The 25615-nt window shown below is 36.6% G+C and overlaps 2 protein-coding genes across 3 annotated transcripts; one reads left to right on the top strand and one right to left on the bottom strand.

Moving 5' to 3' along the window:
* Positions 1–902: 902 nt before the first annotated feature.
* LOC106138814 (nucleolar MIF4G domain-containing protein 1) lies at positions 903–11562 on the bottom strand. The gene is made up of 13 exons (XM_013340095.2): positions 11246–11562; positions 10756–10984; positions 10047–10346; positions 9345–9667; positions 8951–9041; positions 7929–8141; positions 7245–7366; positions 6407–6603; positions 5274–5449; positions 4432–4613; positions 3337–3501; positions 2602–2733; positions 903–1234 (listed from the first exon to the last, which is right to left on the bottom strand). The coding sequence occupies exons 1-13, from the start codon at positions 11441–11443 to the stop codon at positions 938–940; spliced, it is 2625 nt and encodes an 874-aa protein (XP_013195549.1). The 5' UTR covers positions 11444–11562; the 3' UTR covers positions 903–937.
* A 177-nt stretch (positions 11563–11739) lies between these two features.
* Positions 11740–24904, top strand: LOC106138843 (major facilitator superfamily domain-containing protein 6). Of its 2 annotated transcripts, none has more exons than XM_013340131.2 (10): positions 11740–11995; positions 16390–16535; positions 16813–17455; positions 18059–18246; positions 19164–19300; positions 19519–19634; positions 19930–20048; positions 20941–21067; positions 22153–22308; positions 23392–24904. In XM_013340131.2, exons 1-10 carry the CDS (start codon positions 11932–11934, stop codon positions 23499–23501), a joined length of 1806 nt encoding a protein of 601 aa, XP_013195585.1. In that variant the 5' UTR covers positions 11740–11931; the 3' UTR covers positions 23502–24904. The 2 variants fall into 2 exon arrangements, with proteins under 2 accessions (XP_013195585.1, XP_013195586.1); XM_013340132.2 differs by having other exon boundaries at positions 11741–11995; positions 22153–22296.
* The last annotated feature ends 711 nt before the right edge of the window (positions 24905–25615 follow it).

The raw sequence follows: 25615 nt of genomic DNA, 5'->3' as shown, positions 1-25615 counted from the left end.
TTCCCGTCATTTTCCTTGATTAACTTTTACAATTTACGCGGGAAGAAATACACCTCTTAATTCTCTTCAACCACCCGCATAGTTTCATGATCATTGCCAGGGCTTAATATTTTATCTTACCTCTCTCTCTATCTTTTGGATTAACCACTGATTAGAAGAAAGGGAGAAAAGAGATGCCATAAGCATTATCAATGTTCGTGAACAGACCCCCTAGCAAAGGAAGCATAGAAAGTAATTAAAAAAAAAAAACTATTTACATAAATTCACTCCGTATCTAAGGTTTGAACATTTAATGGCTCGCGACCCCATATAATTAGTTCGACGATAAAGATAAGATTACACTTGAGTTATCGACAAATGCACCGGTTACAATGTGACGCATTTCCAATTTTACGATGTGATCTTAATTATCATATTATTACTAGAGGCAAGTATTTAAAACATAATTTTAAAAGTGAAGCAGTATAGTTTGCTATTATTATTTATTTGTGTCTTTCTCCTGGTTTTATGAGGAAGACATTAAATTAAAATTAGTAAAATTGGGTGTATGAATATTATTTCTCTACAAATAGGAGTTCATAAAACCAGCAGCAAAATGTCTTTTGTTTTTTTAACGAAACTCAACGAAAACTATAACAAATTTTCATATAATATAATGACAATTATATTATAAAGGAAGGGGGTACACACGGATATAAATACTCCATCCGTATTTTTAAATTATAAAGAGGAAAGATAATGTGTTTGTCACGAATAAACCCAGAACTACTGGGCTGAAAATCTCAAAATATACTGAATCTTCGCGCAACATAGACTTCTTTTTTTTTGGACCAAACAAAGAAGTCCCAAGTAAAAGTCTAGCTAATAATAAAAAAGGTATAAAAAACACATTAAAACTCTTATAAAAATATATTTATAATAACTATACACAAAAACACTAAAATCTTAATTTAGATTCGTGCATCGTCAATATTTTATCGACCTCCAGGGCTCTTTCCTTCAGTGTTGCCATTTCTTCTTCGCTTAAAACTTCCGTTTTTTTACCAGTGTTTCTCAACAAGAAATGTTGAATGAACAATTTGAGGCTTTCTCTGAACATGTGGAGTTTCGGCGGTTTGGATATCCTGTAGAAGACTTCTAAGGAAGATTCTAGATTCTCGTTCATTATAATAGCTAAAAGGATCTGCCTCATGAACTTTACAATAGTTTTATTCAAGTCTGAGAACTGAACTACCTGCAACGAAAAAGAAATAATCAAATTAAACATTGTATATAATATTTTATTATTATTAAAATCGTTACGGGGAGACCATTTAATCACCACGACCCCTAATCTGCTTTGAAAAGGTAACAAATTTTGTACATGGTTCAAATTAAACCATTCATAAGATAATTACGATCGAGTAAGACAGCGTCTTTAGAGATGATTTTCAAGGCAAGAGTGAATAGGCACTAATTTAGCTTGCGTGTACACCTTAGGCCTCATCTTACTTACCATAAGGGAGATTGAGGTCAAACGCACTCAAATTTATCATGAACTAGCTGACCCGCGCAACTTCGTTTGCGTGTATCCCGCTACTTCGACAAATACAGTCAACGCACCAACACATATTGGATACTAATTTTCAATTCACAATAACTTCTCTTTCCCTTAACCGCGTTTAAAATATTAAAATGTTTTTTGGTTTCTGTGACTCTTCTTTGATCGCCCCCCCTATCAGTTTTTGGAAAAAATATTTAAGTAATGTACAGATTTTTTTTGTCTTATATGTATAGATCAAAGTCGTAGTACCTACTTTTTAATATTATTTATTTTTTATGTACCGTTTTTATAGGGACGCTGCCCCCGCCGCCGCGGCCGGCCCGTACCGTGCCGCAATACTAATATCGTGATATCTCTTAAACTATATGTCTAAATAACACACTGTAAACTGCAAAAATAATCTAAATTAAATGCTCGTGATGATGAACTTACTTTTTTTGATAAGGATATATGTATTATTGGTTATATCACCAGTTAAACATCACCCAACGAAGTAAATGTTTTTTTAATACAGAAAAGTAGTTTTTGTGACTTAAATAAAAAAGCTGGATATATGTCATCGCGGACTTTTTTGTAGAAGTAATAAAGACCAATGTTTTTGCTATACATTGTTCTTACTTGTATCCAACGGTATAAGCGGCGCACGCACAAATGCAATCTTCAATTAGATTTTTTTTCTGACTTCTTGGACATAAATCGCTATAACTCAGCTAATATAGTTTCAATGTATTTCAATTATATATAAAAACCTGTCGGAGAAAATACTCTTTCTATTAGTGAAAACCGCATCAAAATCCGTTGCGTAGTTTTAAAGTTTTATGCATACGAAGGGACTACAGACAAAATGGGCGACTTTGTTTTATACTATGTAGTGATATAACATGATCCAACATGTATTAGGTTCCCCTGCAAAGGTTAAGGAAGTCAGACGGGAGTCGCTTCGTGTGAAGACCTGAACTTATCCAAGGTCATGATCTAATGTCGCGCCTCGGGTTCACCAGAGAGGTGATGATGTAACCGAGATCATCGGCAGGAGTAAGAAGAATGATGATCATTACCTTCAGGACAGAGAGAGGTAACCCTTTCCCCATGATGAGGTGAACGAGCAACATAGCCAGGTTTGTGGCGTTCTGCTTGTCCAGATTCTCCAGCTCTTTGATCTTGTCCCATACAGAGAACTGTAGCGATAGCTGTGAACAAAATCAGTTTATTTTAAGACAAATTGTATGAAGTATAGACGAAGACGTTCAGGAATATACTGTATACACTAAATAAGACAGAAGAGGAGAGAAATAATAAAATGAAAGGCACTATATTTTAGGAAAATAAAATAAAAATATTTCACAATAAAAATCTGCTGATTTTTGCTAACCAAACAAATTATAGCATACATATGCATATATATGCCAGCTGGCTTTGCCTGTTAAATAAATAAATATTTAAATTATAATAAAAATAGTTGCCTCCAGAAATAAATAAATACATTCATTAATGCAAGGTCTTGTAGCGAAGTAAAAAATATAGTGTGTGTCAGCTGCTATTCTTCCTGTGCAAATTGTAGGTAGTCAACCATGGAATTTTTTTGTAACTCAATTTCTAAATAAACTAACTCAATCTTTCATCTTTTAGGCGACGAGCTAGCTAAAATTTGTCACTATTTGAATCTCAATTCCATCATTAGGCCATACAGCTGTCTGACTGTCAGCTCTGACCACCCCGTAATGGATAAAGACGAGATTATATGCATGAAGTATATATGTGTAAATAGGTTGAAAATAAGATATATAACATACCTGGTATTTTCTATCGGTGTCGCACAGTTTCTGCGCAAGCACAGCGTAATACGGATTGTATGATTTCTCTTGAAGACAGCACGCTAATAAAACGTGAATGATTTCCCTCTCCTGCTGACCTCTCAGGCCCAAATGCTGAAGTTTCTCGAACGCGTCCATGTAATCCTGGCAAAAAAATTAACAGATAAAAACTACGATCACACTTCGATTAAAACTATATAATTATATAGTTTGAGTCAAAGTGTCTGTAATATATATATATATAGGTGTATATATATATATTTAAGTGGAAGAGTGGCAAGTGGAAGGAGGTAGTCTCTGCCTACCCCTCCGGGAAAGAGGCGTGATTTTATGTATGAATGTATGTATATGTATACAATGTAATACAATGATACAGATGAGAGTAAGATTTTATAAAAATCGTCCTCACTTTTAAACGTCATTATGAAGATATATAAAAAATGGCTGTTAATGTTTTGGAATAATTTGTTTATTTTAACGCCCTCTGTGGCGCAGCGGTACTCGTAGTACGCTTGTCTGTGACACCGGAGGTCCTGGGTTCGAATCCCGGCCAGGGCATGATGAGAAAATAACTTTTTCTGATTGGCCTGGGTCTGGGATGTTAATATATGTATAGTATTTATTATAAAATATAGTATCGTTGAGTTAGTATCTCGTAACACAAGTCTCCAACTTACTTCGAGGCTAACTCAATCTGTGTAATTTGTCCCGTATATATTTATTAATTATTTCATTTTTCAAGATTGTATTTAGGATACTACGTCGATAAGACCACATATAAAACTTTCACAGACTGTGTGTGACTGAGAAATAATACATTTTGTATAATTCAGATGACAGTGAATGGCTTTTCATAAGAACTTGACGTGTTAAAACGTTTTATATTATAAAAAAAAATAAAACACACACACACACAAACATATGCTTCTCCTGACGTCCGTATTCATTCCCTGTTTTCGCGCCAATTTTTACAACTTCTGGTCCTTGGTGGGCGGTAGCTCCACATTCTTTTTATTAAGCTTTAAATTTAATTTTACTGTATTTAATTCTTATTAATCGAGATATATTACTCACCTCAGCACCCATAATAACACAGAATATGCTCCTCCTGACGTCCGTATTCATTCTTTGTTTTCGCGCCAATTCCAACAACTTCTGGTCCGTGGTGGGCGGCAACTTCACATTCTTCTCTTCCTGCCTCACTTGATTGCCCTCCCACGCTGAACCGACTACCCACCATTTTCCGCGTTCGTCCGCTGAAAATATATGGATAATAATATAGATTTCACGTATGTATAATCATTTTCATCATTTCATTTGAAAATCGATTTGTACACGTATATATTGTAACATAATATAACATAACCTTTAATCACATCTATATCCCCTGCCTTTCATCATGTCCATTTGTAAGGTTCTAAACGGTTCGACCAATTACAGACGAGCTGTTAATTTTAAAACGGCACACGGCCTTCTGATTGGTCGATGTTGACAGTGATAGTTACTATGTTGCTTTTATCACCAACCAACCAAAACATAGTTAAAAAAATTTTTTTTTCTAATGCCACTCTCTTTAATCCTAGGATGTCCATTTCTGTATGGTAGGACAACTAATTAATAGTTGTATTTAACCATGATCCAATTAAGGACGTCCTGGTAAAGGGTCAGGTCAAAAGTACGCGAAACCGCCGAGCCTGCATGAAGAGAGTTATGAATGTGGATGAAGCGAAGGAAGTATGCCGAGATCGTGGCAAGTGGCAAGAGGTAGACTCTGCCTACCCCTCCGGAAAAGAGGCGTGATTTTATGTATGATCCAATACAGGTTCTCCTGCAAAGCTGCGGAGGTCAGAGGGGAGTCGCAACTCGGAGAACTCCAGAGAACATATGACCCAAAATAGGAGGAAGACAAATCTTACCTTTCAACAAGTCTTCCAATCTAATATTCAAGGGCGTGACGTAATTACCCCGGCGTACGATACCGCGGGAGAGTTTTCGCAAATGTTCCACGTATGACGGGTCGTAGTTGGGTATTTTGGTCAAGTTGTTGTTCTTAACGGCCATCAGAACTTCAAGAAGGAACTTTATTCGAGATCTGTGAATCAAAGAGTTTGTTTAAAAAATTAATGAATCATAAATTTTCTTGAGGTTTTAGGAAAAATCTCCATTTATGGTTTTTACAAAACAACTCGGATTATTGAGACACTTTTATACGTCATTTTACATATACCTTATATATATATATAACCTATCAAAAATGGATCTTAACGTTTTGCAATAAAGCATACAATTCTTAAATATAATTGTGAATGAGAAAAAATAACTATTTTTTTTTTCTTTTTTTTTAAATAAACAAATATAAACAGGACAAATTACACAGATTGAGTTAGTCTCGAAGTAAGTTCGAGACTTGTGTTACGAGATACTAACTCAACGATACTATATTTTATAATAAATACTTATATAGATAAACATCCAAGACCCAGGCCAATCAGAGAAAGTTCTTTTCTCATCACGCCCTGACCGGGATTCGAACCCGGGACCTCCGGTGACACAGACAAGTGTACTACCGCTGCGTCACAGAGGCCGTCATATTGTGTGCTATATTGTAATTAATATTAAGATTAATTTTCAAACGGCTTCCTTTCTGCTTCCTCATCACAAATAAGCAGTTAAGAATCTCTTCGAGAGAGACGCATGATACTATCCTTGTTTTCTTCCTTTATAATTGTTGCAAAATGTATTTTTTTTAGTACTGTCACTCGTCATAATTGATTTGACGGCCTCTGTGGCGCAGCGGTAGAACGCTTGTCTGTGACACCGGAGGTCCCGGGTTCGAATCCCGGCCATGGCATGATGAGAAAAGAACTTTCTCTGATTGGCCTGGGTCTTGGATGTTTATCTATATACCTAAGTATTTATTATAAAATATAGTATCGTTGAGTTAGTATCTCGTAACACAAGTCTCGAACTTACTTCGAGGCTAACTCAATCAGTGTAATTTGTCCCGTATATATTTATTTATTATATTTATAATACGATAGTTACTTACCCAGCAACAGCTTCCTCGCTCAGTTTCGTCACCCGGGTCTGAGTGCGCTGTATGAAGCCCTTCAGCGCGAGGGGCTCCTCCCTCCGCAGCACCCCGCCCACCACTCTCAGCGCTACCACAACACACTCTATATTCTTCTCCGTCAGTTCTTCTAGCAGTCTGTCGAGAATGTCGTACAGAAGAGACGCGTGGTATATCTGAAATTGAAGGGGCAATTTTTGTAGCGGTGGCGATGGTTCGGACTCGAACGGAACAAAGGGATGATCTTCCGATAGGCTAGGTGTGATGCTTGAGGTGCCGTGTGGTTCCCGCCACCAAAAAAAAAATAGGACCGCTCCATCTCTTTCCCATGGATGATGTAAAAAGCAACTAAAGGATAGGCTTATAAACTTGGGATTTTTCTTTTAAGCTGAATGTGGTCTATCAGTCTTTACAAGACTGATAGGCATATCAGTCCCCGTACACCCCAGGCTCCTTTCTAAAGGTAACGTCAAACCGAAACAAACTTAATAATTTGGATGATGACTCTACCCACACCTTAAAAATATACATACATACTTATTATATCACGTCTATATCCCTTGCGGGGTAGACAGAGAAAACAGTCATCAAAAAACTGAAAAGCCATGTTCAGCTGATTGACTTAATGATAGACATGAGATTCCAATAGCAATAGGAAGATATTTTCAAAAACCTTGGATTATAGTTGTTGCATTAGTTGAAAGTGCTTTTTTCTTCAATCATCTCTTACGACACGGCATACATGCGACAGAGATAATCCTATACCTAAATCTCGGACGTAAACAACTCAATAACTTAATATATAATGTAAAATTACCTTGAAACAATAAAGGTGAGCTAAACAGGACACTAGATTGTCCAGTCTCTTGTCTTCTTGGGGTTGTGGATGAAGCATCATTACATCGAATTTCTTTGACAGTTCTTGGAGAAAATGAGCCCCTGTAAATAAAAATAATACATATATATATTTATAAATTATAAAAAAGCATACATATATGTATTTGGTTCCAATAAAAAAATAATAGGACCACTCCATCTCGTTCCCATGGATATCGTAAAATACGACTTAGGTATAGGTTTATAAACTTGAGATTCTTCTTTTAGGGGGATGGGCTAGCAACTGTCACTATTTGTATCTCCATTGATCAATTCTATCATTAAGCCAAACAGCTGAATGTTGCCTATCAATCTGTCCTAGACTGTAGGCTCTGTCTACCCCGCAAGGGATATAGACTTAATCATATGTATGTATGTTAAAAAAAAACAAAGTCTATTTGAATATTTCACTAAAATCCTTAGATAAGAAAAACAAACCTTGTGTATTGAACTACCCACATTTAAAATTTCATAAAAATCGGTTCAGAACTTAAGCCGACAAATCTTAATAGACAAACTTTGACATTTAAAATATCAGTAAAAACATAAACGTGAATTTGCTTTGCAATAAAAAAAAAATGGTGCAAAAAAAATTACGATTATATCAAACTTTTATTCCACTCACCTATTTCATTCCCAACGTTGGCATGTAAGACCTCAACCAACGCGGCATGTTCGGCCACCAACCGGTCCGGAGTTACAGACAGACACACAGTCGCCTCCACCCACAACTGAGTGAGCGCCGTGTTCACTGAGTGACGGCTGTTCTCCGAATATAGCCTCTCTATTGTGGTGCAGGCCCAGTGCAGGTTTGTGCCTGTCAGCTTGTTCAGCACGCCTGGAATTTATATATGGATAATGTTCAGCCGGTCCAGAGTTACAGACAGACACACAGTCGCCTCTACCCACAACTGAGTGAGCGCCGTGTTCACTGAGTGACGGCTGTTCTCCGAATATAAGCAAGCCCAGTGCAAGTTTTTGCCTGTCAGCTTGTTCAGCACGCCTGGAATTTATATATGGATAACTAGCTGTGCCCGCTACTTCGTCCGCGTGGAATAGTGATTTTGGGCATCATTGAAGCCCTCAAGGATGAATAATTTTCCCCGTTTTTTCACATTTTCCATTATCTCTTAGCTCCTAATAGTTGCAGCGTGATGTTATAGCCTAGCCAGACGTAGATAGCCTAAAGCCTTCCTCGAAAAATGTTCTATTCAAGACAAAAATAATTTTTCAATTCGAACCAGTAGTTCCTGAGATTAGCACGTTCAAACAAACAAACAAACTCTTCAGCTTTATAATATTAGTATAGATGTTCAGTCGGTCCAGAGTTACATACAGACACACAGTCGTCTCTATCAACAACTGAGTGAGCGCCACGTGCACTGAGTTGCGCCATTGACTATACGAGTAGCTACCTGCTTCCGTTACATGATCACACAGACTTAACTACACCCAAAGTATAGTTCAGGAATTGTGTTAAGGAAAGAAAAATAAAATTATCGAGTGTAGTTATAGTAATAAATTAATAGTCGAGTTAGTAACTCGACAGAATAAAATGCTCCTCTCGCTTTTTAGTATCTGTGAAAAACCCGGTGGTCAGACGGGAGTCGCGACGATTTTATAAATATAAAAAATATAGGTACTCACTTTTGACCTGTCTCTTAAGTTGCACCATATCCTTATCTGATGTCGTGTCTTTGTTCCTCAAATGTGGTGGTATGTAAATGCCTTTCTCTTCCTGCAATTAAAAACAAATAAATATGAATTAGTACAAAAAAATACGTAATCTTCAATAACACACTTACTAAGTGTGAGTTTGCCTATATTACAATAAAAAAAAACTGTTTTTACCGTGCGAAAAAACTGTCGCTGTCCCGTTTTACGTCATAATAAAAAGCGAAACAGCGTTAGTTTTTTGCGCGGGCAGGGTATGATGCAATACACATACGAACATACAAAAAATCGCGCCTCATTGACCAAGGTATGTTTGTCAAGACCGCTGTATGAAGTATCTAAGAGAAACTGATTGAATTTCTTTTACCTTTATAATATTGCCCTCTTTGTCCCTCTTCCGTCCGTAAATATCCTCCCAAACATCAGGTTTTTCTTTACTCTCCTCTGATTCCTGTTTTGTTTCATCATCATCATATTCATCACCCGAGAATCCGTCCAAATCATCGTCACCAGACAAATGTGACACTTCATCTTCACTAAATACATTGTGTAAATCATTTTCAGAAATAACTCTTTCCTTCTTGCTAGGTTTTTCTGTTTTTGTTGATTTACCATTTAATTTGTTTTCTACTTCTTTACCCTCTTTTTTTAATTTTGGGTTTTGTGATTTCTGTGATTTAGTAGGCACTTCTGTAAACAAAAAAAGAATAGTTTTAATTACTTTAACAAAATAAAGATCTTATAAAAAAACGTATTTACTGTAAAAAGCTCACATCTTTTTACAGTAAGTACTTTATTAATTGGTGATAAAGCAGACTCTTAACACCTAGTTATTCATACATACACGATCACTTGTACACACGGTAAATGAGGACTTAATTTTACTTACAAGAGCAATCTTTTACATACAATCAGAAATATTTAAATTTGAAATCTTTTGAAAGACTATTTTTACACAAAGCATTGTAAAATATTTGTAACCTTTTGGTCACTTTTAGAATATATGTGGTGATCCAACACAACTTCTTAAAATATCTCTTAAGAATATAAAAGACATTACAAAATTTACCTTCCGGTTCATCCTCGGAAATTTCTTCTTCATCTGACTGTTCACCATCTTCTGACATTTCAGAATTATCATCTTCATCATCGCTACCTGATAAGTCATCACTGTCTTGTTCATCATCACTTTTCTCTTCATTAACATCACTTTCATCATTTTCTTCATCATCTTTAGTTTCCTTAGGTTTCTTTCCAGTGACCACGGCCAGATCTTCCTCAAAGTCTGATTCGTTTTGGACGCTGGCGAGGTGCTTCTCAGCAGCTACTATCTGCTCAGACGTAGCTCTGTCACAGATTTCTAAGACGTCTGATAATAAGAGTTAAGTTTGAAATGTAATTTATAATTAATATTAGGCATGAAAAGATTTCCCCGTTGACAGTTTATGGTCTTTTTCCATCTGGCTATAGTCCCGGGTACCCCCTTGACTTGACCATAGATCCTGGCTTGGTGGCTTGGGTGAGTCATGTTTCACAAGAGACAACAAATAAGTGGCAATATCCATAAAGTTAATTTACATACATATAATCACGTTTATAAATATAGTGTAGTAGACATGTCCCAACAGTCTTAAAAATACTGATAGGCCACATTCAGCTGCAGCATTTAATTATAGAATTAAGATTCAAATAGTGACAGGTTGCTAGCCTTATGACTGTAAGCTCTGTCTCTTGGAAGAATACTAGAGATGTGATGTTTGAGTATTTAAAAAGGATACAGTCCAGTCCATCATCAGAAAAGAAATTGTTCTTATTCTTAGTTTTATTGAGGCCCAGCTGTTTTTCCAGTTTCTTTATGACTTTGTCTTCATCCTCGTTGGCTTGTATTAGCATCTTCTTTCTCTGTTTCTCCATTTGTGATTTCAATTTCTCCGTCTCACTCTTTTCCTTCTGTATCTGTCTGGTAAGAACATCTTGGACTGATGGTTGCAGCTTTGGCTTCTTCTTCTGAAAAGGGTAACTTTCATATGTAAGTTTTATTTTCTAAATACACAACATGATTGTATTGGTCCCATTGTAAAATAGGTTAATTTGAATTAAACAATTTACAATAGATGCGTAAGAGTGTTGCAGAAGGTGCGGAGGACAAAAGAAGGTTGTGATGTGATGATTATCACCTATACATGTACATTCTTGAAACAGTTTTTGGTTAGAAAACAAAGAGGAAGAATCAAGGAAGAACTTTTAAATTATTTCGAGAAGGATTACCTTTACTTCAGTTTCAATATCAATGGCATCTATCGGCCTTTTGACGAACTTTCCTGGTTCATATTTAGTCGTCTCAGGCAAAGATTTCTTTAAGTAGTGCTCCTTTCTGTGTATCTTCTTCTCCTGCCGTTTTTGTTTACGCAAGACTTTCCTTGAGCTAACAAGGGAAACTGGCGGTGATCTTTTTTTATTCTTCATTATAATAACACTGTTTTATATATATTATAATATTAATAATGATTATAAATATTTTGAGGTTATTTCCGTAGTATTTACAAGTGTTTACAATGTTTTCCCCACGTGACAAGTTACAATGACATTGATTAATAGAATATCAAGCGTGGAGTAATTTCAAAAAATTGGGGTAAAAAAGGAAAAATTGTGGGGACCAATGGATTCAAAAACGTCAGTCAAAGTCAAATCAATATGACTAAGGTGAAGCTGACTGTTCAGGTTAAGTTTGACACTTGTTTGACAATATTGACTGTTGTAATGTAAATAAAAATAGCAGTTTTATGAGCTTACGCTACTAAACATGTAGCCTCGATTATTTAATTTTATTCAGGCCGAAGCAGTTGTGATTGTGATTTGCGAATATGTGTGCTGTCGGTCAATGAACTTCGAGTCCGTGATAGTAGTCTGTAATAATTGTTTTTAGGTACCTATAAATTTAATATTGCAGCAAAATGAAGTTCAAAATAAACAGAGGTTTAATACCCATTAAGGTCCACTTCTTTTTCTTCTTCGCTGGTAAGTTTTCTTTGTTTGATAGTGGGGTATAAGGTTTAAATACCATCTCATATATTTCTTTAACCTAATTTTAAATTTTCCACTAAGGTTAATTATTCAATAAATACTTATCATGTTTTACCAAAACAAACACTTTAAAAGCATTTTTTGAAACTTTGGACATTTGCTCTCCTAAGTATTATTTTTTTACTGTTTCAATCAAGGCTAAAATTAAATATAAAAAATCTTACTAGAAATGCTATTTCTGTCTTGGTTCCAACTTCAAATATCTATTAGATTGTGGCAATACTCTCCCTTGCTAGGGTGCAACCAGGACAAAATCTCCATGCTAATAAAAAAAAAGAAATTAGTAATTAATTCCAACGAGGAAATAAAACAATGTGTAAAGCAGAATAAAATAGAAATAAAAGACTAGAATAACTACTTGCACTTTCACTAGTACAGTTAACAAGGGCCCAGAGTAGAATAAATTTTTGTAATTAATTAAAATATGTATTTCTATGAATACATATATATGTTACAGTTAAAATTAGTTTTTAGATAGAACGCGTTTTCCCTAGTTAGAACTAGTTTTAACTGTAACATATACATATAGTACACCCTTGCGGGGTAGACAGTGCCAACTGTCTTGAAAACACTGGAATGCCACATTGAGCTGTATGCACTTATGATAGAATTGAGATTAAAATAGAAATTGATGTAACTAATAGGTACTTCTATGAGTTGCTAAAAAATGTTCTTTACAGACTTGAAATTCATCTTAAAAATATAGTTTTCTTGTTTATCTATTTTAGGGTGAGGAATTTTAAGAAGTTGAACACTAGCTCACAGTCTTCTTTTTCTTGGTTTAAGTCCTGGTTGCATTGTCACCACTCTGGAGAGAAATCCGGGGTTTAAATATTGACCATGAACCCTGGATTGGGTGAGTCTGGTTCTTACACGAAGCGACTCAACATTGCAGGGCTACCTTACCTGTTTTGAATAGCTCATGGTAACACATCCAGTTGCTTCAATATGCAGGTTTCATCACAATATTTTCCCTCACGTTAGTCAAGTAAGTCCATATTATTTTTTTTAAATTGCATAGCTCAACAGGATTGATATTTTACCAACTTATTCGCTAATTAAAAAAAAGGGTATTGCTAGTATAAGATAACAAGGAACAAAAGAGTGATTTATAAAATCAAACAAATATATTACATATTAAATTGCATAATGTCCTATCCCTGTAAAGGGCAGTCTTATATATAGCGATTTTATAGATATAAGTTGATAAAACTATTGAACTACTTTTTATAGCAGTTATCTTAATAATAGAACCTGCAACCTTTTTTACCCTGTTTTTGTCACCTTATTTGTTAAGAAAAAAATATTTATTTATTATTATGTTATTATTGTTTATTTATCTAGTTGATGGGTAAATAATCTCTTAATGATAAGTGTAAGAACATGTGTGTGGTATGCGCATTCCTAAAGCTAAATGTGGCATTTCAGTCTTTCCTAGGCTGTTACCCCTGTCTACCCCGTAAGGGATAAAGATGTAGTGTATGTATGTTACTTCAGCAAGTTACTCAAAACAATTTGTTTTCGAAAACTTTTCCATTTATCATTATTAGGATTATAATTACAATTAGTGCCAAGTATACATAATGTTTCCCAACAGATGAAAAGATAAGATAATTTTAATTGAGCCACAATACATCTATTTATATTTTATGAACAGACTGTAAGGAACATAATGAACACAATTTGCTTTGTCTACGACAGTTATAACCATACTAAGATTATATTTTATCTGTCTGTATCTGACTGAGATAATGGCTGTTGTCACTCGATTGCTTCGTGTAAATTAATTGGCGTTTCTCAGTTTTTTTTTATGACTTTATTATCTGTAAATGCACTCAATATAGCACTTTGAATATTAATGCCATCATAAAGGCATGAATGTGGCCTTTTAGTCTTTTCAATTCAGTCAGCTCAGTCTACCCCACAAGGGATAATGAGAGGTTATAATGTATGTATGTTGTTCTTCAATAGTTGTGTTATGACCAAAAGATGGAGTGAAAATAATTTGGCATACATACATACATATAATCACGTCTATATCCCTTGCGGGGTAGACAGAGCCAACAGTCTTGTAAAGACATAGGCCACGTTCAGCTATTTGGCTTTAAGATAAAATTGAGATTCAAATAGTGACAGGTTGCTAGCCCATTGCCTAAAAGAATAATCCCAAGTTTATAAGCCTACCCCTTAGTCGTCTTTTACGACATCCATGAGAGAGAGATGGAGTGGTCCTATTATTTTTCTATTAGTGCCGGGAACCACACGGCGCTATAAAATAATTTTACCAATAACCAAACTGAATCTTGAAATACATTTTGTGTTGCTAGATGCAATGTGCCAAAACAGAATCGGGCATCACGATATATGTACCTATATGTTTTAATGGTCGTCAATTCACCACATAAATGGTCGGAAGTCGGTGTAGTCGGCTCCAAATTGGGGGCCTTGGCAATGATCTGAACTTCCTCGCACACGTCGTTATTATTGCCACGGTCAAAATATTTGATACATCAGTTTTTGCCCTCCGATTGGCTCATCTAAACTAATATTATAAAGCTGAAGTTTGTTTGAACGCGCTTTAGCGCGTAGAATCCAGTAGTTAGTAGAACCAGTAGTTCCTGAGTTTACTCAGGACAGGGTCATCCCCTGTGGCGCCCTCTTCACCACCCGGAGACCCTTTATAAGCACGCGCACTCCTCAGGCAAACTATGTTCACATAGTCCAAAAAAAACCCACATACATGCATATAGTCACTTCTATATCCCTTGTAGGATAGACAGAGCCAACAGTCTTGAAGACTTTAAAACCACGTTACGTTCAACTGTATAGCTTAATAATAGAACTAGCTGTGCCCGCGATTTCGTCCGCGTGGAATAGTTATTATAGGCGTCATTGAAGCCCTTAAGGATGAATATTTTTCCTCGTTTTTTTCACATTCTTCAATATTTCTTCGCTTCCAATAGTTGCAGCGTGATGTTATATAGCCTAAAGCCTGCCTCTATAAATGGTATATTCAACACAAAAAGAATTTTTCAATTCGAACCAGTAGTTCCTGAGATAAGCGCGTTTAAACAAACAAATTCTTCAGCTTTATAATATTAGTATAGATTGAGATTCAAATAGTGACAGGTTGCTAGCCCATCGGCTAAAAGAAGAATCCCAAGTTTATTAGCCTTTTTTGAAACATTTACATTAAACACGCGTTTTATGAAAACCGTTAAAAACATTTGCTATGGCGATATCATACCTACACGATATATAAAGCAATTAACAAACTAACACCTGCAATTTTATGTTATCAAATGGCCTTTAATCTTCTTAATGGTATGTTGGTGAATAGTGGATTCGAAGTTGAGTGCGTAAAGTATAAATGGGCTTTCAGATTCAAATCTCATTTTATTTAAGGAGTATTATGTTCTTATGATGCCTATTTATGTACTAAGGAGTATTTATGTACTAAGGAGTTTTTATGTATCTACTAAAGAGTTTTTATGTACCTCGGGACAGTGATTAGGATGTGTACGTGATGGTAACTGATAACCTACGAGCAATACATTATTAGGAATTATGATGTATGGTTACCGGACCCCATAGAATAGTACCACTCCATTACTTTCCCATTAATGTTGTAAAAGGCGACTAAGGAATAGGCTTATGAACTTGGGATTCTTCTTTTAGGCGACAGGTTGTCACTATTTGAATCTCAATTCTATCATGAAGCCAAACAGCTGAACGTGGCCTATCAGTCTTTTCAAGACTGTTGGCTCTGTCTACCCCGCAAGGGATATAGACGTGAACATATGTCTGTATGTATGTACTCCTTCTATCGACCGTGCTGCACCTTCTACGAGTATAGAGTAATTACCTTTTATAAAAATTTACCCTTATCGCTTCAGAAACAATTACCTATTGTCCGTAGGAAGCGTATGGACAAAAATACTAACATGTAACTTAATTTCGAAGAGCCTTGAATCCATGGCTGTAAAAGCACGAACTCGTATTTTGTTCTACCTAACACCTAGTGCCGTGTGGTTCCCGGCACCAATACAAAAGAGAATAGGACCACTCCATGTCTTTCCCATGGATGTCGTAAAAGGCGACACTACTAAGACTAAGGAATAGGCTTATAAAATTGCGATCCTTTTTTAGGCGATGGGCTAGCAACCTGTCACTATTTGGATATCAATACCATCATTAAGCCGAGCAGCTGAACGTGGCCATTCAGTCTTTTCGGGACTGTTGGCTCTGTCTGCCCCGTAAGGGATATAGACGTGACTATATGTATGTATGTATGTACCTAACATCTTCCTTGTTTCCATTGGCTCCAGCGCTCGGCCCCCTTCTGCCTCAAATGAACGTGTTCGGCAAACAATTGGGCATTTCTCCAGCCGTCATGGGGCTGGTGACAGCGGTGCTGCCCCTGCTGTGGGCGGCGGCGAAGCCCCTCTTCGGATACGTTGTGGACTTCTGGCCGGTGAGAAGAAAGTTTATATGTTTAACTCCTTTACAGTATCCCATTTTTGAATGGGATCTCCATTTAAGTATTAATACTTGTGGTTGGAGAATCCGCTCTGCTTGTCTAATATGTATGCAATACATACAAATATACACATTCAAACATATGCCGTGTGGTTCCGTGGCCTTTCACTTTTTCTAGACTGTTGGCTCTGTCTACCCCGCAAGGGATATATACGTGACTATGTGTATGTATGTAATTTTTACTTATAAAAATCCTTCATATCCTTTTCCAGACCCACAGAAAACTAGTATTCATGCTACTGATCACGATCATGACTGGATCCTATTGCTGCCTCTGGTTCCTGCCGAGCTCCGAGCCACCAGAACAACCCCTATTGCAATACATATACAACCTCAATGACACCATATACGTAAAGAAATACGACAACAATACTCTTTTAGAAAAATATTCCTGCCAATGGAATTGCTCCAAAGATGACGATGAAAAATTCGAATTTTATCTTTCGAATACCACATTCGTCAACACAGTTTATATTGGCGAGGCTGTGAGCAATAACTCGTGCTCCCTCCTACACATGAATTTCGATGACGTAAGAGAGGGACAGATAACGTGTGTTCCGATAAAAGACTGCAATTTGTTATGTTTCGATGAATCGACTGAGATTAGGCATAAGAGAGAAGTTAAGAGTAGTTCGAATAACGTTTTGAAAGATGATCTGAAGAATTCGACGTATTGGAAACAGAATGTTTCAATGATCGATAGTTTATCAAGTGTGAGTGAGGTTGAGACGGTAGAAAGTAGCAATTTCTATATGACTGCAACTTTCTGGGCGTTTGTCGTACTTATGTGTGTGGGTACCGTCGCGTTCAATGTTGCCAACTGCATTGGAGATGCGGTCTGCTTTGATGTTTTGGGTGAGTTAAGCATTCAACTAAGTCTTTGTCTTTGAAAAACGCCTGTATGTATAATGTCGGTTGTTTGCCTCGTTTATATAAAAAATATAGTTGAACTCGAGTGGACTGTTAACAGAATATGTATATACAACTGCGGTGTTGTCATTGTCACCAGGGAGGTTATGAACGCAGTTGTAGATGCAAAATTTTTCATGTCAAAATATAAAAGCTTTAATCAAAATTAAAAAAAAATCAAATTATTTTTTTTTTGTTGATCAAATGGGACATTTCGAACATCACTTAATATTTGTCATATCTTTTAGTTTCACAACATTGGTTGACGTCAAATAAATTACTTTAAACTTAGGTTTACTGCCGCTTCCAAAGCGTCCGTGCAGAAGTAGCGGTAACAAACTGCACTGCAGCATTTTCTTAAAAAACGTCAACGTCACAATCCAAGCTTAGAATGGAAATGTAGATGAAAGAATACATTGTAAGTGGTTACCGCCTGTTCAGGTCTTGAGAGCAAGATCACAATATATGTAGAAGGCACACTAGGAGAGATGACACTAAGTAAAAAAAAAACTTTTTTTAAATACTTCCAACATGTTCATTTACTTACAGGCCCAGAACGCGGTTCAAAATACGGGGCTCAAAGGGCTTGGGGCACCGCGGGATACGGGGTTACTGCATTACTAGGAGGCTGGTTGGTCGACGCTTGGTCACGTGGAGATGTGAAGGATTTCACACCGGCATTCATCGTGGCTATAGTGGCTACAATCGTAGATTTGTTCAGCTGTCGAGCACTTACTGTAAGTAATCACTCAACTACAATCTACCATGCTTTATTTGTTTTCGTTTTTTAAATTTGCGCGGGATTACTAAGACTGTGTAGGACGCGACCAGTTTTTTTTTTAATTTCGATTTGCAAATGTCCGATGTTCAAAACCCTGCGTATTAACCGCGATAATACTGGCCGGTTGAAACTTAATCGTGTCTTTATAGTGGCAACTAGGTATCGCGAATATGGCCTGTGTCGAGCTCTCACTATCTATAGGTACCTAAATATTGCGTTCTGTGTTCGTTATTTAAATAGCGGCAGGAAATATCAGTCTGTATAGTAGGGGTGTAGCGAGAGCGATGATTCGGCTCAACCTCCACCAAAGGGAAGATCTTCCGCCAGGCTAGGTGTAATGCCTGGGGAACCGCGGCTCCAACGATGTTGTGTCGGAGGTTGTATATATTGCTTCAATCGTGAAATCTTTGCTTGCACGATTTAGGTTTTTCGCTGTTTTTGACTGATAGCGTCGCGTGATTTTATTTTTGCAACTTGTGGCGTAGAGATGTCGCCACAGGGATTTTTTTTATTTCAATTTTCTTATAAGGTCACGATACTTAACAGGATATTGACTGCATTATTGCTGGCTTGTTGACACTTGGTCAGATGTAGGATTTCACACCGGCCTTCATGGTGGCTAAGCGGCCACTGACGTTTAAGTGTCGAGCGCTCACTAAATCTTGCTTTCTGCGTTCGTTTTTCAAACTGCGCGGGAATACTAGCAAGTCTATGGATGGCGTTCACTTATTTTTATTTTCATTTGCAAGCTCTCACATAATCACATAATATTTCTTTCCTTGTCATTTCCTTTTAAAGGGTTCCTAATATAAGCTTACACCGTAATAATACCTATTATTATTGTAGTCTATAAATACGAGTTTTTATTTTCAGTTACCATCGCTAACAAGTCCAGAAGATTCTGGCAAGGCTCTATTGGACGTCCTCAAGATACCGAGGGTACTATTGTTTATAACATTCGCTGTGGTCGCTGGAACCTTCGACAGTTTCATCATTTATTATATGTTTTGGTGAGTTTGAAAACTGGCTTGTTCTTAATATTTGTGTGGGTTGTGGCTTTCTATGAAGACTCTGGATTCTGGATCTGTTTGTGACCACGATCTAGAGGTTAATGGAGAAAAGCGTCATCTGATCTCCCTGACCCTGTTAATAGGTTTTGGTCTCCTTTATCTCGTTAATAGTAATCTGACCTTCCTTCTCTTACTCTGGGATTTTGTTTTGTTCGCAGGTTTCTAGAAGATCTAGCAGATGAAACAGGCCACACGGCTAAAATCAAGCTTATAGAGGGCGTTGTGGTCGCTGGCCAGAGTTTCATCGGGGAACTGCTGTTTTTCTATTACTCGGGTAAAAATCTAGCTTATATCCTAGTGCAAAACGCAAAAGATATTGTTTGTAAATACTAATTATATATTGATATTTCCTTATTTCTTTTAACACCTTTTTTTTTTGTAAATAGGTATAAATGAACTATAAAACAATTCCCACAATTTTTTAAGTAGCTAGTTTAAGACGATATAATGAAATTTCATGCAGGTTTTAGTTTTTCAAAAAATATATAATTTTGTTTTCAAATTGGGGGCAGCGGTGGGATACCAAAATCTAATTCTTGTGTTTGTATGTATTAATAATATGATTTCAGGTAAAATTATCAAACGATGGGGGTACGGAACCACGCTAACGTTTTCACTGTTCTGTTACGGAGTCCGCATGGCACTTATATCGATCATACAGAACCCTTGGCATTTGGTGTTCATCGAGGTAAGTTATTATTATATTAAAAAAAGAGTTCAGAAATAATTAAGTCAATAAAAACTTGGTACATTATTATCAAGATGAGAGTGCGTCATTTAAACTTGTGATCTGAATTAAACGTTATTATGAGCGAGAGGGTAGGAGTCATTTTCGGATTTTGAGTTTAATATTCTTGTAATAAGGTCGTAATTGAGTTTTTTTACGACGGTAGATTGCGCTTTTCTGCGCCTAAGTCTATCTCAGACGTGACTTAAAGAAATGGTAGTGCTGTTAATGTGTAGTATGTATAGTGCAAGTAATTTTTTATATTATTATTTTACTATATATATATATATATATATATATATGTGCCGTGTGGTTCCCGGCACCAATAAAAAAAAAGAATAGGACCACTACATCTCGTTCCTATGGATGTCGTCAAAGGCGACTAAGGGATAGGCTTATAAACTTGGGATTGTTTTAGGCGATGGGCTAGCAACCTGTCACTATTTAAACCTCAATTCTATCATTAAGCCAAACAGCTAAACGTGGCCTATCAGTCTTTTCAAGACTGTTGGCTCTGTGTACCCCCCAAGGTATATAGCCATGATTATATATATATATAACATGACATGGTTGACTAAGCAGATATACAAGGAGAGTGTGGAGGAAAAGGTCGGAGTGGGAAGACGAACGTATCTTGATCAAATTAAGGACGTCCTGGTAAAGGGTCAGGTCAAATGTACCCGAAACCGCCGAGCTTGTATGAAGAGAGTTATGAATGTGGATGAAGCGAAGGAAGTATGCAGAGATCGTGGCAAGTGGAAAGAGGTAGTCTCTGCCTACCCCTCCGGGAAAGAGGCGTGATTTTATGTATGTATGTATATATATATATATATATATGTATGTATGTTTACAGTCAATAATGCAAGGGCCGACGTACGCGCTGTGCTACTCCACGATAGTGGGGTACGCGGCGCACGTGGCGCCCGACGGGTACTCCGCCACCGTGCAGGGCATCGTCGCCGGCATGGACGACGGCGTCGGTCTGTCTGCAGTTATATCGCGTTTTATACCGTATTTGGAGGGAATAGGTTACAGATAATACAGTGGCAACTCTATCCTATTTCCGCTCCAAACACGTTTTCCCCCCAGACGCTTATCCCTCACCCAGACGCTTGTTCCTCCCTCAGATGCTTATCCCTCCCCCAGACGCTTTTCCCTCTCCCAGACTCTCATCCCTCCCTCAAACGCTTACCCTCCCACGGAGGCTTATCCCTCCCCTAGACGCTTATTCCTCCCCCACACGCTGTGCCTCCCCCAGACGCTTATCCCTCCCCCAGACGCTTATCCCTCCCCCAGACGCTTTTCCCTCCCACTGACGCTTACCCTCCCACAGACGCTTATCCCTCTCCCAGACCCTTATCCCTCCCGTAGACGCTTATCCCTCCCCCAGACGCTTTTTCCTCCCCCAGACGCTTATTCCTCCCCCAGACGCTTATTCCTCCCCCAGACGCTTATTCCTCCCTCAAACGCTTACGCTTCCCACAGACGCTTATCCTTCTTCCAGACGCTTATCCCTCCCCCAGACGCTAATTCCTCCCCCAGAAGCTTATCCCTCCCCCATACGCTTATCCCTCCCCCAGACGCTTATACCTCCCCCAAACGCTTGTCCCCCCTCAGTTGCTTGTCCCCCCCGGGCGCTTATCCCCTCAGATGCTTATCCCCCCAGGCGCTTCTCAACAAAAGCTTATTGCCGCCTGTGTCTGGAGGTATTCACTGCACCTTAAGCCATGGTCCTGGATTGGATAAGTCAGGTTCTTACACGAAACGACTTCTTTCTTTTGCAAAGGAACCTTATTCGTATTGGATCACGGTTGCATATCCAGTTGCCTAAATGTTTTCAGTATCCTCAGTTAATTATTATACCATCCCTGGCCGTCGCCAAGGATGGCATGATAGTTAGATTAGATAGTAGCTTTTTTCAATTATTAAGAAAATATATAGGACGTCAAGTCCTATATATTTTTCTAAAAAAAAATAATCTTTAAATATAAGCACATTACAGAACCAAACCACTTAAGCCACATTTCAATGTGAAAAAGTTCAACATGATAATATGCTACTGCAGGATTCGCCCTAGGATCCCTGGTGGGCGGTCAGCTGTACTCGCGCGCAGGGGGCCGCGGCTCGTTCCGCGCGCTGGCGGGCGCGGCGGCGGCCGGCGCGCTGCTGCACGCCGGGCTGTTCGCGTGGCTGGACGGGCGGGAACGCGGTCAGTTGATAGGTAGATAGATAGATAAATAGATAGATAGATAGATGGATAAATAGATAGATAGATAGATAGATAAATAGATAGATAGATAGATGGATAAATAGATAGATAGATAAATAGATAGGTAGATAGATAGATAGATAGATAGATGGATAAATAGATAGATAGATAAATAGATAGATAGATAAATAGATAGATAGATAGATGGATAAATAGATAGATAGATAAATAGATAGATAGATGGATAAATAGATAGATAGATAAATAGATAAAATAGATAGCTAGATAGATAGAAAGATGGATAAATAGATAGATAGAAAGATGGATAAATAGATAGATAGATAGATAGATAAATAGATAGATAGATAGCTAAATAGAAAGATAAATAGATAGATAGATAGATAAATAGATAGATATATAGATAGATAAATAGAAAGATAGATAAATAGATAGATAAACTCTTTATTGCACCATAAGAGTAAAACATACAAAAAAACACAAAGTAGATAAGTTGATATTGGTTACAAACGTGATCATGGTTAAAAAGATCGTATTATCATTATCACATCATCGTCCTGGTATAGGGTCAGGTCAAAAGTACCCGAAACCGCCGAGCTTGCATGAAGAGAGTTATGAATGTAGATGAAGCGAAGGAAGTATGCAGAGATCGTGGCAAGTGGAAAGGTAGTCTCTGCCTATCCCTCCGGGAAAGGCGTGATTTTATGTATCTATGTATACCATAAACCTGGGCGGCCATGCGCCGGTTATGCGTAGGTATGTGACGATAGTTTGAATGTCTTTAAACTTAAGATGCTGAAAAAAAAAGTGACACATTATTTGCCAAAAAAAAGGGACTAAAATCAAACAAAATCATAGTTAGCAATGAGAACGTAATGGATATCATCAATCTACTGTCAATTTTCCGGGTTGTATTAAATAAATAAAATAATAAAATATCTTTATTTGCCAATGGAACACAGTTTACCAAAATAAGTAACTTACATTATTGGTGTTTTTTGAGGTCTGGGAGCTTATCCATGCTACGTGACAGGAAATCTCCATTTATTACATCTCAATATCCCCTTTTCCCTACAGAATCAAAACAACTACCGCCAACGCCAGAGGAAGGCGAGAAAATGCTCCAAGAGAGCCCTAACGCCATCTATAATGACACTGTGGTACCACTGAAAACGGAAAGCAGATAACACACAAATTTACCCGACTGTGGAAAAGAGAGTTCTCATGTCCACTTTGTCATGTATGGTTTACGTCGATGACGTAAGTTTTTTAGTTTACAAATTCATACGAACATATCTTTAGGAAGTATAGCTATATTGTTAATGAAAAGAAAACATAGTATTCTCGAGCGATATAAAATAATTATGTGGGTGGATTGACGGATGGTCTGTATCTGAGACACAAATTTATGAGTAATCTATAGACTTCAGTAAAATATAGTAAAATCTACAATTTTTTGAATTCATGGTCAGATTTATGAATAATTTGCCATTGTATTAATATACGACCACAGAGCATAGAACGAAGGCGTGGCTCTTCGTCTGTGTAAAAAAAAACAAATATAAGACTGTTTTACAAAGATTTTTGATGTTATTGATTTTTGTATTCTTTATTAATGACGTAATTTTGTATTGAGTTTATATTTAAATGTTGTAGATTTTTATGTGCCATTTGAGTCTTGTCAATGCGTTAAATAATTACAGGGAATTTTATACATAAATGACTGAAAGAAAAGAGGGGAGTAAAGAGGTTTTTGCTAAGTAGTAGGAGATAGAGGATTTAAAAAAAAGTTACCGAAAAATCTATGCCGTAGGTATGGCTTTACCACACTTTGACGAGGGAAAAATCAAAATAAAACCTTTAGCATAATTTGTCTATGGCAAATGTATTGGTAGAGAGATTGTTTACTAATTACTTGGTTGCATGGGCTTGTACCCTTTGCCTTCTGATTAAAACGAGTGAATCAACAAAAAAATCTATTGATTATGTTGAATTTATTCTCTGCCTTTATTTTATGCACATGATTCTTAACTTTTAATAGACGTATGTTTTTATCAGCTTGATGATGTAAAATAATCTTTATTGCAACAGTATAAAGTTTAAGTGGCAATAAAAAAATATATTTAACTTTTTTTTCCAAATGCAGAGTTCTGTAAGTGTCGTATGTTTAAACATAATTTGTTGAATTTTTCGCTATGTTAATTGAATTTCAATATTGTACTAAACTTTTAGTTGATTTTATATTTAGATTTTAATATTTTTAAGTGTTATGAGAGATCACTTACGATGTATGTGTAATATAGAAAGACTTTAAAAATAATTGTAAATAAAATCGTATATCTAATTATTAGCGATTGTAATTAGTTAACGAAATGTATTAATTCAGGTATTTGTAAAATAGGTACCTCAGATCAGTTTATTTAAAATGAATATTTGTTATCTCTTTTGTTTGACGAAAAGTCTGAAAAGATATAAAAAAATAATCATTGCTGCTATTTCATCATTAATTGGATTGGTTGTCAGTAATTTGTAACTGAGACACATATATTATTGTAATATTTTATAATTTAAATAAAAATATTTTCAACTACATATTCTTTTAATAAACACGCATATGTCACGTATTTACCCCTTACGGATTAGACAGAGAAAAAAGCATAGAATTTCAAGGTCACGTATGAGTTGTAAGCCAATAATGTAAATATTATTTGACTCAAGTCCATCGTTTAATAAAAAAAATTCAAAGTTCATCTCTTTATAAACGCCTATGAATTGTTATTATAACTGGATCATCGTTAAAGAGGCTCAAAGCATTAGTTAGGCCTTTGAGTATGAAATTAATAAACAATAGTAAATTAAAATTCAATTTTATTTTCATTATTTTGTGTTATTTAAACATCACTTAATAATTGTCATCTTTTGGTTTCGCAACATTGGTTGCCGTCAAATAAATTTCTTCAAAATAAATGCACTGTCGCGTCCAAAGCGTCAGTACAGAAGAAGCGGTAACAAACTGTACTGCACCATTTTCTTCTCGTCAACTTCTAAAAGTAGGTAGATCACATACCGACAACCAGTCATTATTAATGTAATACATTTATGTCTGATCAGACGATGAGACTTCGTAGCTATAAAATTAAATAAATCCAATCCAAGCATACTTTCATTTGTGGCAAAATATGGCACAAAACATTAAATGCCATCCATTTCTATCTGGGATTGATATAGATCCATTTAACTCATATCCATTGCTATAATCTAATTAAAAACTTAGTCTGAATTTTAAACGCAAAAATATAGG

Source organism: Amyelois transitella, chromosome 17 (genome assembly GCF_032362555.1).
Source record: "Amyelois transitella isolate CPQ chromosome 17, ilAmyTran1.1, whole genome shotgun sequence".
Classification (NCBI taxonomy): domain Eukaryota; kingdom Metazoa; phylum Arthropoda; class Insecta; order Lepidoptera; family Pyralidae; genus Amyelois; species Amyelois transitella.
The sequence above is the reverse complement of the archived record's forward strand: the minus strand, read 5'-3'. Positions and strand labels throughout refer to the sequence as shown.